General features: G+C 45.7%; 1 protein-coding gene across 1 annotated transcript in view; it reads left to right on the forward strand.

The window, feature by feature from the left end:
* The window catches only part of SLC35B4 (solute carrier family 35 member B4), a 195,071-nt gene that overhangs the window by 6,343 nt on the left and 171,606 nt on the right, over window positions 1-17,122 (forward strand). Inside the window, exon 2 of the mRNA XM_069629623.1 lies at window positions 13,954-14,067. Within this exon, the coding sequence (XP_069485724.1) occupies window positions 13,954-14,067 (114 nt within the window). The remainder of the gene's footprint in view (window positions 1-13,953; window positions 14,068-17,122) is intronic.

Raw genomic sequence — 17,122 nt, forward strand, 5'->3', positions numbered from 1 at the left:
AAATGCATCCAAGGTCAAAACTGGCTGACTTGCATGGATCTTGACTGCTTCTCACCCTAACTCACCATTAATGCAAGTCCCTCAGCTTCACTGTGGATTTGTGACCTCTCTTTCCAAGCACACATCGCCAAGTAGACGCAAAAGGCATGGTACCAGCTCACGCCCTTGCGCCAAATCAAATCTGGCCTCCCAGCCGCAGACTTCAGATCTGTTGTCCAGTCCCTGGTGCTCTCCCACCTGGATGGGGGGCAGTGTCGTCCTGGCACATTTTCTTGCACTTTCGGAGAACAATTTTGGTTACCCCTTCAAGCTCGCATCTCCTTCAAGACACAGCTCCCATCGCCTACATGCAAACCTCTGTCCAAGACAGACATACCTGCCTAAAAACATCACAATCTCAGGGGGTGAAAGCAACACCAGAGGCCAATACTGGAATCAAAAAGTGCAAGTAGACCAGCAAACAAGCTTTCTCCTGCTATGTTCCCGTGCTGCGGAACGGCATTCCTGCTAATATCAGACTTGTGTTTCTTTAAAAATGTGAAGACCCTGCTGTTCAATTAACACTTTACTGACAAATGAGGGCTATAGTCTGACAAGGCGGACCTCTTCCACTCGTATTAATGTACAGCATTCCGTTGCTTATTAGCTTGGGTTTCCTGCATGCATACAGAGCATAACGTGAAAGCGAGACTTTTTGGCAGACCTAAGAATCCATTCTGTAGAACTCACGAAATTTAGGAGTTTTTACTCGGCAGATGGAAATCGTCATAATAGTCAATAGAATTTCACGTCATTGGGTCACATCCCTCTGTGCCTTGAATTTGTTCTCTTGACATAGCTTCCACCCGAGACTGGCTCTCATTTAATAGCCTATCCCTTCACGCGGTTGTGCCTTTGTCAACACATTGAACGCATACCTCGGCTGAGCGTAGTCCAACTGAGCCCTCCTTTGTATCTTTGTCATCACCTAAAGATTGCTGTTCTCGGTATTGGAGCTAGCAGATAATGGAAGACCTACCAGCAAACTGGTTCTTTCATTCCTTTTAAAACAAACCGGTCGCCTGCTGCTGTTGAGGACCAATAAAATGTTGGGCAAGTACAAAAAATGAACATTGGCGAGCCTTTTGTGGATTACACCTTGTACCGAAAAGGTTTGAGTGTCCAACCTGCCTTGATTGATTTACCGTATTTGTAAAGCGCACCATGTTGGGTAAGAATTGGTGCAGTCACACAGTGTGAGACTACACAAGACTTATCTGCTTGGTATTCGGTAACCCACCTTTTGGTATTGGTCTGCACCACAAAAGTTGGTAGCAGCCCAGGCCTATCTCAGGGGGTCAATGTGAGCTTGTAGAGCTGTACAGTTAAAATCGGTCAATACAAGTAACCAAATAACATTTACACTCATGGCTTCAGTTATAAATAATTATTTGACGCATACGTTTTAGTTAAGCTTTCTTTAAAAAGGCAATTGTTTATAACGGTTCAAGCAAACTTTGTTATCACTTTTCATAATCAAGTTGGTGGGTACTCTTTGGATCTGCTAATACATTCCTCCTACACCCTGAAGTGACTGCAATAACCAGGATAGTATAGCATTTATATATAACACCAATATACTTTTTAGACTGAGTTGCAGAGGTTAGAACATACTTTGTTTAAAAAGTAAAGATAGTTGGAATCCTCCTATGAAGTCTAGGTAGACCTTTCCCAGCTGTAAGTGTTAAACAAATTACAACCTATGAGGGACAAGCAATGCCAAAGTCAATGGATTCAGAAAGGTACCTTTAGGGAGCCAGGACAGCCAAAGTTAGTTTGGACAAAGTCTATAGTTCTGATGCATTTCTTGCATAAAAGTCTTTCACAAAGTCAGATGGTTCAGAAATCAACTCGGAAAGTTAAGCAAGTGCAATTCTCAAGTGAGAAAGCACGCCTTAAGGCAAGAAGGTAAGTACCGCCAAGCCCAAACAGTACCTCTGTTTAGAAGAAAAGGGTCCAACTGGATTCTGTCTTGCTACAGCCAAGCAGACCCTGGTTCCTGATCCTCAGTTGTGGGGACAAGAGGGAGGACTTCTGGAGGGCTCCTGCGGCAGTACTCTGGTAGGTCATCGGCAGCTAGGGGCTCTGTTCAATTAACCAAATTAACAAGGGGGGTCCTGGGAGTCCCTCTGCCAGACATTAGTCCTGGTTACAAGAGACTTACCCAGAGTCTTTAGCTCACTATCTCTCACAGGGAAGAAAAGAAATATCCCAAACATATCAGTCTTTGTCCTGCCCTGGGGCAGTCCAGCACCGAAATGCTAGGTAATTCTCCTCTAAACAAGAGTACCAACAGAAACCCCAGACACGTGTTTCGGTCCGGTTGGACCTCATCAGTAGGGTGGATCTGTGCCTCTCTAAGAATAGTGAGCAAGGGGCCCACGTCTGGATTCCCCTAGTAACTTAGGGTGAGACCCAAAGTTACTTAAATATGCAAATTAACAAGGGGGGGGTCCTGGGAGTCCCTCTGCCAGACATTCGTCCTGGTTACAAGAGACTTACCCAGAGTCTTTAGCTCACTATCTTTCAATTAACCAGCACTTCGCTGTATCAGCGCTTCTCAAACAGCACTGATGCAGATTGACTTTCTCCGGTTGGACTTTACTTGCTCCCTTGGCCCTGGACTCTGTTGAGGGGACTCTGGATCAGGATTTCCTGCTTCTGGATTAGCCTTAGGAGGCTCCTGGTGCTTTTGGTCGGATTTGTTTTCCGTGGCAGACGTTGCGCTCGGTTATGGATACTTGACCCCGGGCATTGGGCTTCTGCAGCAACGGAGATTGCGCCAAAGTGGAGTTTGTCTCGGGGTTAGTTGGTCCCACTAACCCAAGGGAAGAAGTCGTCCCCTCCGGGGCTTCTCTGTCGATACAAAAAAGGAGGTCAGCACGGCAGCAGAGCTTCACCGGTACCTCAAGGTCCAGGAGGTTGCAGCAGGCTTCTCTTCACGATTTCTGCTTTGGATGTTTCTTCCATTGGTCGACTTGGTCTCCAGTCCCAAACCCCTTACCCTTTAAGCAAGCTTTCCCATTCATGCACAGTGTAGGCTGTCAGTCACACAGCAGGGTGGCCAGCCAGCCAATCGGGACTGGTTTCGTTCAGGAACTCCTAGAGACAACGGACAGGGGCGTTTCGGCACCCTTCTTCACATTCTGTCCTTCCAGACACAATGGAGCCAGGGGCGTGCTTCAGGGCTGAACACACACAGGGTTCAAACCTGTCTCAATGCACAGAGTAAACGCTAGGAAAGAACTCCCCAACAGAAAATGGTGAAAAAAGAAGACAGGGGGTGGGCATTTTGACAGGGTTAAGCCTGCACTAGATAAGCGCATTGGTAGTAAAAATTAAGCCACTGCCACCAGCCATTTAAAGTAGTGAGGGTAACAAAAAATGTTACATGAGAAAGTAGGATTAGGGGCTACTAGGTAACCCCCCAGTAGTACACATAAGATAGCTGGACCTACAAAGAAAGAGATAAGTAAGATCAATTTCATCTTACTATTCTTGGGTACAGTAGTTCACCCAAGAAAAAGGTATTTAAACCTTAAGAGAAATCCAAAGGATTTCCCAGTGACATGGCACTGAGGGTGCTGTGTGTCACTATACAAAAAGCGGATGCCTATGGAGTTTGTCAGACTCCAAAAACAGTGAAAACATAAGATCCAAATCAAGGGAAAACACATGAGGGAATGATAAAAAAGCCCCACTCCCTAGGAGTTAAAATTAAAAAGTCCTAAATCCAGCAAAAGACCTGGGGTATCTAAGGTTGAAGGCAGTTAGCACAGAAATGAAAATTCTCCCTAACGCACTAACTACTACCTGATAAACGACTTCGAGACATCTTGTGAAACTAGCATTATGAGTGTAACCAAAAAAAGCAAACACTGCCTTTTTTATCCTTTTAAAGACCAGAAAAGGTGTACCATCCGGTTAGATACCACCTTTTATTTATACCATACATGCTGCAAAACTGTTTGGAATCAATATAGAAGCAAGCATTGACAATGTCAACAGTTTTGGCTTTTGTGTATGCACGGGAAAGGCATTTGTTGCAGATTTGCCAGGCACTGCTGTAGTGGTATTAACGTGCCATCGATGGTTGCAGCTGCAAAATGATGCAATTACCTGGGAAGCTAATAGCAGTGCCTGGAAAATGCCTAATACTGTTCACAAACCAAAACTGTTTGCTTTGCCAAAGCTTGCTTTTAACATGACTTCAGTGAAGGACACGCAAGCGTGTTATAAATCGAGTCACAGAAGGCAGACCAGGTTAGGACACCTTTTATTATATGGGTAGCGTGTTTACAGTTCCAATGAAGTCCTTCACTCTCAGGAGTGCTTTGAAAAACATCAACGGGCACTTCTGATGCTGAGGCCGGATAAAGCTAGAGATCCTTGGAGGATGCGTTTAGGGTTTGGAAACGCAGGAAGGGGCTGGGAGTGGCGATGGGGATTAGCATGGTCAAGGGCAGTCAATTTAATTATATAATTGTTCTTTTATAACACGCTTGATACCAGAGACCACTTTCTAAGCCGGGATTTGAACCTGCGTTGCTATGTATTGCTTCCAAGACAAACACGTTGCCCCTGGGCTGTGCTCTCGACCCACTTACGGTGGGTAAATAACCAAAAGCCAGCTCCAAGCTTTGTGTTCCTCCTCGTATGCCATTTCTCCACAGCTGTATTCTAATGCAATCGTTTTGGCTTATAGGTGGAGCTTTAGTGCCACCTAAGAGCCAAAACTAAAAAGGCAAGCATTTTTTAAATCGTGGTTTGTGATTGTTCATATGCACCAATTGTTGCAGATTTGTACACAGACCCATGAAGGAGACAGAACCACGTGTTACATTTAGAAGCTGCTAAGCTCGTTTGGAGCTTTCTGTAGCAAGTTCTTTTATCTACATTTTATTTCCTTTATTACTTGACAAAATCGACACGTTTCCAAAAAGGACCAGAAAGTGAAGGCAAAAGGTGCAAAGAAAGGTTAAGACAACCTAGCACTGAGTCCATTGGCTGCAAAGCCTGTTGTAGATCGAAATGTTTGAAATGAAGCCTCTAAAGACACAGGCACACACGACCTGTTGGAAGGCGCCGATATCGTGTCCTCCACGCAACTTCCCAACTCCTCCCCACACAAGTAGGCATCATGTTCATTTATTTAAAATATTTTTATCTAAGTACTATTGAATATACATTGTCAGAAGCTCTGCCATTTTTCAGTCAACATTTGCATCCTAGTCTCTGTTCCGGGGCCTGTGCCTGCCTATCCATTGAACATATTGTGTCCTATTATTTTGCCCCTGTGCTTGCTGTGCTCCTGCATTATGCATAGTCCTACTATTCCTTGTGCCAGTACTAATTTGTGTGGCCCACCAAGAACCCCTTTTCTCGTTCCATTCTTATTTGGCCACGCCCACCGTCCCCGGGCATAACTGTCCGCCTCCCCCGAACACGTCAGTTATTACTACCTGCCCTGAAGGCCCATTCAACAGCAGGGCGGGAAAGCCATACTGGGATGAGGAAGAGTAGGACTAGGAGTAATGAAAAATACTGGTAAGTAATCAGGGCATTACCTCCATGTCCCTCTTCCTCGCCCCAGTACTAATTAGTTAGGCATGTCAAGCACTGAGAGAATGGGCCTAGAACAAAACCACAGACCAGGTAGAGAGATGGATACCGACCAACACTATATTTATTGAAGCATACATCCCAATATTGCACCCTCATCCAGAAGATCACAGAAGTGAACACTCAACACCCCAGCCCCAAAAGCCCCAGCCTCCTGGTGATGGAAGTTAAGGCGAAACCCCCTAAGAAACGTGTTTGGGTCAGCGAATGTGGCAGCCGTGCTAATGTGCTGGACAACAACACCACACGCCTATTCCCAGGAGAAAGCCATGCCCTGTGTGGACCTGCCCTGCACACCAGCATGGAGGGGGACCCTACCAACAACTATGCCAAGGAGATGGCGTCCCTCAGCCAGCAGGGAGGGGGACCCTACCAACGAGTAGACCAGGGAGATGACATCCCCCAGCCAACTACTGGTCATGGGCAGATATGCCTTCTTACCAGGAGACTGGCCCCCAGGCTCTGGGAGGAACAAACGACCCTGCTCCTCTCCAGATACACAAGGAGAGTCCTCCTGATACCCAGGGAAACTCAGCGTTCCTCCGCTGGGGAGGAGAGGTGGGAAATAAAGGAGGAAGGGCGATCTTTTGAGAGATGTGAAGCTTGAATACCACCTTGGGGTGGGCGGAGGGATAACTCCCAGAGGGCCAAACAAGAGGCAGAAACGAGCCTAGCCAACACAAAACTCTTAAGGAACTACCCCACCAAATCCAGCAGCTTGCAAAACCCTTCCTTAGGACCCCCAAAAGACCAGATGACAGTCCTCTGAGCCTGAAGAATGGCGACTGAGACCCCCCTGTTAAAGCTGTCCTAGAGAAACTGCAGGACCAGAGCCCCAGAACCCAAGGGAGAGGTAGACCCTTTCTCCAGACACCATGGCATGAAGTTCTTCCACTGCCATTCATAGGCCCTCAAGGTGTAGGGATTTGGAGGCCACCTCCTCCGATAGCCCCTCGGACCTCAGGGGAACCCTTTCCAGGCCCTCCCACACCATGTTCCTTGATTCCCGCCACCCCATGGGCACCGCCCTGAGACCAGGCCAGTGGAGAGATGGGAGTGTCAGCCAGATCCAGCAGGTGGGGCGGGGAAGCAGCACCTGCGGGTCCAGAGAGAAACCACCAGCATAACCACCAGCAGAGAGTCCTGGATCTTGAGCAAGACCCTCTGGATGAGGGGGAGGGGTGGGAACTCTTACATGAGCCCCCTCAGCCAAGGCGTGGACATAGCCTATCCCCCAAAACCCCTGGGAGAAGAAACTGAGGACCTTTGCATTCAGGAGAGAGGCAAATGGGTCCAGTACCGGGGATCCCAAAAGCTTGCATACTTTCTGCAATTCTGAAATACTACCTCCCGTAGCTCCCAGTCTGCTGATGGAACACCCTGCTGAGTTTGTCTGCCACAGCGTTGTCCTGACCCCTGTTGTGACAGTAGGACAGGGCGAAGAGGTGAGCTTCCACCCAGGCACCCAACTGCAGTGCCAGAGATCCCAGGGTGCGGGAGCTCCCCTGTCTGATGCAGGCCACTGTGGCAGTGTTCTCACTGAAGAAAGACTGACTCCCCCTGAGCACCTGGGCGAAAGCCTGAAGGCCGCTGTGAGCCCCTTTTATTTTGACAAGACTCCACTAGAACTGTTATTTTTACTTTGATGGTTGTAGCTTGCGCCCATCCTTAGATTTAGAGTTAGATGGGCATTCATACAACCCATTGAAGTTCAATAAACTCCCTTCAACCGTAATCACGTGTCTGTCTTCACTGTCTTTGATACCATGCCTTCCTTACCGATTGACTAGAGTCTCTGCTGAAAAATACCCATTTTGAGAAGAACTTGGGTGATGATCTCTAGAACTAGGTCCCAAGTATTCGAGGTAGAGGCAACCTGACCTTCCTTGCACTGTTCAGAACCATGTTCCGATGAACTGCAGGTCTTGGGATGGCCGCAGATGCAACTTCGACCAGTTGACAAGGAAGCCCCTTTTTCAGAACTAATATTTATTTTCTGTGGTTCATATGCTGCATGGTCACCTGAGGCTTGTGCTTTTTGATTGTAATCGGGACTATACTTTAAAAGTCTTTGTTTTAACTCTTGAGTAAATCCCAGTGCCAATACCAGTTCTTATATATTGCCTTCTGTGATAATCTGTTACTTTGGATGTTTACAAATGGCCCGTACTCCAGATAACCCCTGTGACAAGTCACCAATTGCATCCTTCTGAGAGCGTAGTCGTTTTACTGAATTGCCGGTCATGTGTTCCCTGCCTTGGTACTGGAGCGACTTGGAAAAACTCCACCTGGAAGACAAGAACGTGCGCCCACCTGCCTGTTGGACACCATTTACCTGCTGGAGGATAACTGTACTGTGTTCGAGATCTGCTGAGACAAGTGTGTATGGGGAAACTGAGACCAGCTGTGGTGTTGCCTCCTTTCCTGGGGTAGACCTGAAGGATGACCGGTTAGCAGATCTCATATCGCCTGCGCTTCCAAAGCTAGACACGGATCCATTCCTAAAACCTGAATGGTTGCCCCCTGTCCACGCGATGGCACTGCCAGCAAGCTAAAGTGAAGCAGGAGATGGGGATTACTACTAGAACCAGCGTTTGGAGGCAAAGTGCTCTGGCTTGAGGGGAAAGGGAGATGAGTAGAGGGTACATGTCACAAACAGACCAGGAGACGGAAAGTGAATTGACACACATAGGGCGAGGGAGGTGAGGAGACACTAGGAGTTCCAAGTAGTCAAGCTACTTGTTTGGGGAGAAAGTAGGGCCTGAAGAACCGTACGGAAATAGTCCAAGCAAGATAGCATTGTTTGGAGTACTGAAACCACACGCAGCAAACCCTCTGCATGCTGGGAAACTGAGTCAAAGTTCCCAAAGTGAGCTAAAGCACAACCTTCATAAGAAACCTCTGTTTTATGGTGCTGAGTACCAAGGCATGCATAGAGCAGACTTGGCCCTCTTCCTGCTCCTATCTGCAAAGCTAAAAACCTCGGGGTCATCTTCGACTCTACACTCTCCTTCTCTCCTCACATATCTGACGTCTCTAAGAAGTCACACTACCAGCTGCACCTCCTCAGAGGTATTCTTCCCTTCCTCTCCTTCCCCCAGAAGCTCACTGTCTCCCGAGCCCTGCTTCTCTCGAAGCTGGACTACTGTAACAGCCTCTATCTTAATCTGCCTGCCTCCACTCTCCGCTCTCTGCAACTCATCCAGAACAGAACTGCGAGTCTTGTCCTTGGCCTCAAGCCCAGGGGCCGTATCTCTCCAGGACTGAAATCTCTACACTGGCTCCCAGTGGCTGCGAGGATTAAGTTCAAAACCTTCTGCATTATCCACAAGGCCTTCTGGGGCCTGGGGCCAAAATACCTTCAACTCTCTCTTCCTAAATATCTTCCTTCCCGAGCCCTTCGCTTATCCGTCTCCAACTCCCTCAGGGTCATCCGCTTCTCAAAGCAACGAGCTGGGGGTAGATCTCTCTCCGCGGCAGGGGCCTCCCTCTGGAACAGCCTTCCTGCCTCCCTAAAATTTGAGGAGAACCATCTCCGGTTCCGGAAACACCTCAAAACCTTCCTCTTTGCTTCTGCTTTCTCTGTCCCTCTCCCCTGCTAAATTCTACACTGAAATTGCACTGAATCTGCAGCTGGGCCACTCTCACCGACCTCGGTCCTGGGCCCAGCCACTCTCCACTTGCACTGCCTCCCTGGCATCCCCTGCACTGTGGGACTGTCTCTGTATCCCTACAGCCCCCCCTTCCCAGCACTTGTCTGCACTTACCTTGCACTTGCCACCAGCTGGCCCTATTTATTTATTTATTTTTATTCTACTTACTTGTACTGCACTCCCCTCCCCCTCCCCTTCCCCTTGCACTTTTCCCTTCCCCTACCCTTGCACTTGCGCAGTCTGAATGATACCTGGCCTAGTAGGATCGTTGTCCGTCTTCCCCTTGTTCCCCCCTCCCTGCCTCGTCGCGCCTTGAAACACTTGTGTATAGGCGCGTTACAAATGCCATATCATATATCATATCAAGAATCCCTGTTAGAAAAGGTCTGCCGACTTGCATAGTGGGGGCCAAACATCCAGATCAACCTGAGGATCGTTTGACAAGAAATGTTTGTATTTTAAAACCTTGAGTCCAGCTACACAGTGTAAACCAAGTGTCAGCTACTGAAACGTTGTTGTTTGTGGGGGACATTTGGATTTAAACTGGGAAGACCAACAAGGAATACATGTTGCGCATCGGGAGGATGAGACCAGCTATCCAATACAAACTGAGCAAGACCCAACCAACTATTACGGATGTCGATTTTCCTAGAACCAACCAATAATGCCCAGCCTGACCAACTTTTAACTCGCATTAAACTTTTCACAAATGTCCATAATTTTGTCCCCAAGAATGTCTGATGCGTTAACTCTCCAGTTGTACTTCTAAAATCGGACTTAAACTCCATAGAAAATAAAATTGGGGATTACCAGTTTGCAGGTGTTGATGTCAATCGATCTTTGCAAACTAGTGACCTTCTTAAATGATTCTACAGAGAAGCGAGGGGAATGTTTCCTGGTGGACTGTAAAGATGAAAATGCATCTACTAATTTACAGCAATTGCGCAATCCATCGTAAAGAGTACACTAAAATGTGTTGTAAAATTACCACTATATTGTTAATTGAGTAGTTTCCATGCTCAAATGCAGTATTCTTTCTTCTCCCTAAAGTTCCACTCTACTCCCAGCTTTAAAAAATTAAGCACTCCTCCTTTAAAATCTTATCTGGAGTACTGCAAATGGCTAGTTCTCAAAGTGAGCGATCTGCACAAGCCAATGTTAAATTGATGTAATTCAAGTCCTGATCACCCATAATATGCTGTACCGAACACATGAAGGATTCATGGAATACTTACTGTACCTTTTGTATACAGAACAGGGAGTTAGGGCAATTTGATAAATACATTTTTGCCCAGAGAGGTACCTCTGGGAGGCTTTCAGCCATGTACTAGGAAGGCCACAGGGGACTGATGTTTTGTTACTGGCCAAGTAGAATAGTGCAACCTTGTACACAAAGACAGATTGGCAATGCATATCTGCAATAGAAGAGGGGTGCATTGCTGTTGTGCATTCATTCACAGTTTAAGGCACATTGTAACAAGAACGTTTTCCATGTATCGGTTCACTGTGGGGCTCTGAGGGGCATGGCTTCTATCTTCAGACGGACTGCAAAATAAGGTGACATTCTGATATTATTTTACACACTGTATTGCACACCCAAATAATAAGGTATTGCTAGCACATTACCCAATCACATCGAGGACAGCATGTTGAACTCGAATATACAGTATATAAGTGTTAAGTGTTGCCCCATATAACAGGCGCACGATCTCTAGATTATATGCTCCATGAGTAAGTGATATTAGCTTCTCAAAAAATCGTATATTCATTAGATTTGTCTAATTCTCGCACCAAGCAGGGGCAAGGCTACTCCTTAACACGGAGCACACTATTATCTAGACATTTAACCCTATTGTGTTGCATTCTACAATTCCTCAAATGCCACGGGACATTTCAATGCACTACAGATTAAAGCAAGCTTACTCTCTTCCAGTCTATACACTTGCAGAAAGGTTTCATAGGAAAGCTCTACAACACGAGCTTCCCCTGCTACTTCTAATATAGTAGTAGTAGTAGCAGCCAGCCCAGGATTGAGAAAAGTGTTGGCATAAGTGATCTACAGGATGTTTGTAAATTGGCATTTAAGCCCATGTTCTCTGACAAATCTAATGAATATACGTTTTTTTGTTGTTGTTAAGATTGACAAATGAGATTTCTAGACCGATTCCAAGTAAAGCCAGAGGGCCAGACTCCAGTTCCTTGCAGTCTGTCTGCGACACGCTTTCTTCACTCTGCACATTATGTTCAATACTCGCTTTCTTCACTTGGCACATTATGTTCAAAACTCTCCTACCAACTAATTATCCAATTACCACACACATCAGCCTAACTGAGGCCTAACTGATCCATGGTATTGAATACCATTTAACCTGCCACGCCCCAAAACTCCTCAATCCCCCACCCCTAGGGTGATTTATACTGCATCTGGAAATATCTGCACAGTTTCACATACGCTATGTATAGCAAAATGTCCTGAAAAAGCTTCTTAGTGCTATTTTAGTGTTATGCAAATTGTCTGAAATACATTTTTTTTGTAAGGGTTGCACCATGTGAACTCTCTGTTAACGTTTTATGTTCTTAATGTGGGGTCTATTGGCCAGCGTGCAGAAGGCGCACTTAAGTGCTATGCACTGATCAGCGCAATGAGTTCTGCCAGAAGAGGTCATGTTTGATACATACTTTATTACATTTATTTAGTAAGCTTTGAACACCAGTGGTTGTGTTTATTTGAGGAATGTAGAGAGTAATGTATGCAAGGATAGTTGAGTCGTAGTAGTTATCTCCCCCTGTTCTAACAGTTTTTGATTTTAAAGAAAGGTTCTGAATAGTTTCTGTATGGCATAGCATTTTATTGTACCCAGTTTAATTCCGTTCTTTACAATCCTTTACTGTGTTTAGTCGCATATATGCCAGTTGGATACACAGGCTTCGTCCGAACTTTGAGCCCTGAATTTGAAGCTACAGCTAAGTTACAGAATAACCTAGATGGATATTTACTATGTATATAGTTGGATCACAGGCCTATAACTAAATTCGCACTAAAATACGTTTTCTAATTTTTCTGCCAAATGTGTATTCTCCTTTTTGATAACACTACAAGAGCTGGGGGGACAGAATTGGCGGCGCCAAGGTAAGTAATAAACACGACTTCGATGTTGGTTTTCCAAGAAGAGCGCCAAAAATGTGATCTGTGCAATGTATTCTGCATTTCGAATGCAGTACCATATATTAATGTTTTGAAATGCTGTGATATTGTTTAAGGTAGGGTGACCAGATTTCAAAAACGAAAATTCGGGACGACCAACAACTTAAGAGGGACTACTGCATCACAGCCCACCAGTTGCCGCCCCTCCCCCAACACGTCCCCACAACCACCACCCAATCATAATTCCAGCACTTCTCCTTTCTATAAACTGTATATGATCTCATTTGTGCAGTTTTGTCTGTGAATCTTGGCCTGTTAATCCAAAACAAGCGTTTGCTCTAATTGATATTACATGGCTTGCTGTACACTGATTTCCAAGCCAGTCTCTGTGGCACAGTCAGTAAATGTTGTGACTTGTACCTGAAAAGTTGGGGGTTCAGCAAATCCTCCAACTTCAAAATTCTGAAAGTGTTGTGAACAATAATTACAATTTGAATTACCATAGCGACCCAACCATGCAAACCCCGGATGGGGTTGCTAAAATGAAAAAACTCCCGGACCCCGGATCAGAGGGTGATTTCCCAGGACTGTCCCGGGAAAACCGGGACGTCTGGTCACCCTACTTTAAGGTTTACCCTCATTTATCTTATTTCAACTTGTTTGGGCTGTGTGTATTAACATTGTAACCCAGTAGTTGAAAGTGTGGATTTCTTCTGGATTTTCCTGCGAGCTATTTAACTACCTTAATCGGACAATGCACCACCCTTCTCTGTAATGAAAACCTATTAATTCCTGGACCAGAATGCAGCTTGATCGAAATGGAGCACAATGGAGGTTATTTTTAATGAAAGACGTTAGGGGAGCGGCAACATGTACAATTGTGTGCACAGCAATTCCCTCTGTGCACTTTTCCTTTGCCGTACAATGTGCACAAAATGCACGGGGACCCAGCTTTATGTGCATGGTTTGTACTTTGTAGTGAAAGCAAATGTAAATGCCTATCCCCATCTACCGTATGGCATCAGGCAAATAACATGGATTTCTATGGAATCAAAAGAACTGACAGGCTCCATAGGAATATGCAATTTAACCAGTATCAAAATCTGATGTTGGCGTAAGTGCATTCTTTTTTGGAAGGTGAAGCCGATGGAGGAGACAAAACGTACCATGAGCATCTCCATCTTTCAAAGTGTACAAAATCACCCAGTGTGTAAATAAGGTGTAAAACCATAGATAAACGTTTTAACACCTATTTTGCCACTCTGTAGGACTAGAATATGAGCTCCAATGCTATAAAGGATTCAGAATGTTTGGCCGGCCCGTTTCCTCCATGAAGCATGGAGAGGAATCCCTCTACTGAACCTAATTGCAGTGTTTGGAGGTTGATTGGAATCTGCCACCTTCTCAAACTGGTGTACACAGTGTATGCATCTTTTATGAAATTGTACTATTTTGGGAATTCTCTCTTACATGTTATTTATTTCACCAACACAGGAAGATTCCAGGATGTGGCAACCTTGTCACCTTTGCCCAGTTTCTGTTTATTGCATTAGAAGGCTTGATCTTTGAAGCGGACTTTGGAAGGAAGCGGCCGTTCATTCCAATAAGGTATTGTCTGAATACTTATTTCAATATCTGACGTGCGCCTCTTTTGTCACTTCTACTCCTTTCAGACTGATGGCTTCATGGATAGGCAATATTTCCGCTTTTCTGCAAAGTTGATCTGGGCGCTTTTCAAAAGCTGGTTTGATTGCCATGTTTCTGTGGGGAGTGAGAATGCAGTAACAATATTAGTACAATTTAATACGGTACTTAATGCTAAGTTCCTCTTCCATGTAACGATGTAGTAGGTTGTGGTACCATTACCAAATTGAAGGCTACTGTATTAATCGTCTTCAGAAGGATGTAGGCTTATTGGCTCTGCCAGGAGTCAAACGCATGTCCTACTGGCTGAGCACAAAGGTTTGGGGGGCAAACCACAAATTAGCACTGTTCATAGTTGTGTTAGTTGAAAAGGAGACTTAAAAAAAACTATTCCAGCCCAAGAAGATGAATTTGTTAATATTGTGCGCACCTTGCATTTTAATACCTACATTCCATTGAGTTGTCTCGGTTATTGTTGTGGAATTTTATCCAATGCATGCTTTATGCAGTAGTGTATCAATGTGTTATGTGATTTTTCTGAATCTTGCCTTTCCTGCATCTATAGCATTGTTCAGTTAGTAATGCTGTCAATCCCCTTTATAGGAGCAGTACAGCTTGTTTTTTTGCTCCTTTTTTACTTTCTTTTCAGTTTGTTACTGACTGGCCTTATGACCATATGTAATTGTTTTTTTTTTAGCAAGGTCTTAATGGATAGATTCCTGGCAAAGCTTTACAGCACTAGCTCTCCCTTCCCAAGCTTTGCCCAGTCATTTCTGACCACAGAATGATGCTCTTGGGTACCCAAACCAGACGGGGCCTTGCCAAGGATGGCACTGTGGCTCTAACGCATAACTGTATGAATATGGAATAAGTAGAAAGTCGAGGTGCTTCTTGGCAACTGCGAGCAGGGGCCAGTCAATGTTTGTTTGACTAATGATCCAAAACTACGAACCACCTGTGAGCGGGCTTTCTCACTCTAAGGGTGTGAAATTGCCAGGTGCTGGGAGCTGTGTAACTCCTTCTTAAAGCCTAGTTGACTTGAAAACCACTTACATGATCTACTTCCGACTCTCCAGGGCAAGGGTTGCCATTCAAACCTACTATCTCTTATTATTGGTGCATGTTGGGAATGTGTATAAGGAGCTCACCTTGATGCCACTTGAAGCAAAAAATTCGAATTTGCTTCTTGTGTAAAAGATAGTTGCTGCTCTCTATGTACTAGCTACTTGTTTCCCAGAGCTTGCTCCGGCCTAACTAGCGATGCACAATAACCAAGAGCTGCTTTTAGCGACTGCTCAACAAATCCTTATTTCAGCTCTGCTCTAGAACATAGCCTGTCCCTTAGTGCTTTTCCTTGCTAAGCTGAAACCAGTTTCTAGGAAAGCAGTACTTTGGAGCAAATGGGAAATCCTTCTCATTGGGACACCTGCGCCCTATTTCCCCCATACCCTCTGGCCGCCCTCCTCAGGCCCACTTCCCTCACCATCCAGTGAGGCCAAAAACTTTGGGGTCATCTTCGCCTCCGCTCTCTCCTTCACCCCTCACACCGTGGACCCACCCAAGAAGGCTCACTTTCAGCTGTGCCTCCTTGGAGGCATTCTCCCTTTCCTCGCCTTCCCCCAGGAGCTCAGTTTCTCCAGAGCTCTGGTCCTCTCTAGGCAGGACTACTGCAGCAGCCTCTTCCTCAATATCCCCCTTTCCTCACTACGCCCCTTCAGCAAATCCAGAACAGGGCTGCAAGACTTATCCTTAGCCTCAAGCCCAGGGACCGTATCTCTCCAGCCCTAAAATCTCTCCACTGGCTCCCGGTGGCCGCGAGGATCAAATTCAAGACCGTCTGCATCATCCACAAGGCTTTCTGCATCATCCACAAGGCTTTCCAGGGCAAGGGGCCACCCTACCTCCAACTTTCCCTCCCTAAATACTCCGCTCCTCTAACTCTCTGCTTGTAAAACACTTTTCTGAGCAGAGAGTGGGGGCAGGTCTCTCTCTTTGGCTGGTGCCTCCCTTTGCAGCAGCCTCCCTGCCCCTCTCGGACTTAAGCCAGACCTCCTTAAATTCCGGAAGCCTATCCAAACTGCTTTTCTCCACCTCTTACCCTTCCTTGCTAATCGCTCACTGCCGCTTAGACTGGTGGCCTGTTCCTCATGAATCTCACAGGATACCAGGTCCTGTACCCAAATGACAAACAGCCCCCCCCACCCCTCTCCAGACCTCCAGCACTAGCCCCTGCAGGCGACCCCCTGCCTGGCAGATGTGCATCCCACCCTTGGGACGTGTCTCTTTTTTTCTTTGATTTACTTTAATATTTCTTTTGTCGTAGGTCATTGGCTAAATGAGGTGAGTACGGTCCATGTGCGTAGTCTAGCAATTCTACCATGGTAAGAAGGATGACATCTGGTGATAAGAGTCGGCTTGCTACAGCAGTGATCCAAACACATTTCTAGAATGTGAATCTCTGGACAGATCTTAGAAAAGAGTACAATCGCCCATTGAGTTAACCACGCAATTGAGCAAACCAAGTATGGTAATATTTGTAGGAAATCTCCCACCCACCCTGTTCAAAATCTGAATTGCATTCCCCGGTTCCTCATTTAAAATCCCAGCATGCGTCTTGGACGTGTAGTGCTAAATACAGAGATATAGGTTCAGACAGATACGTGCCTTATGTTCATTCTTTTTTTTGATTGGGATTGTGCGGTTTACCTAATTTGTCTGTAAGTAACTGAACAATTTTGCAAATACAATTTGCTTGACTCCCTTTACCTGCTTTAACAAAAATGTTTTTAAAGAAGGGTTGGGGGGCATAGTTATATTTTGTTATGTAGAGTTGACTACCGCAATGTGAGCCTTTTTGTAGCACTGTACATAAAAGGTGTTTGTATTGCTCACCTGGGAGGTATTCCTTTTATCAACCTTGTATGGATAAAGAGCTTTGTTGGACCTGCTGAGATTCAATCATGTGGGGGGCATTCCGATGTTTATGACAGGTGTTTAACTCAATGGGCGATTATACACT

Source organism: Ambystoma mexicanum, chromosome 12, assembly GCF_040938575.1.
Source record: "Ambystoma mexicanum isolate Mex_15411 chromosome 12, UKY_AmexF1_1, whole genome shotgun sequence".
Taxonomy (NCBI): Eukaryota; Metazoa; Chordata; class Amphibia; order Caudata; family Ambystomatidae; genus Ambystoma; species Ambystoma mexicanum.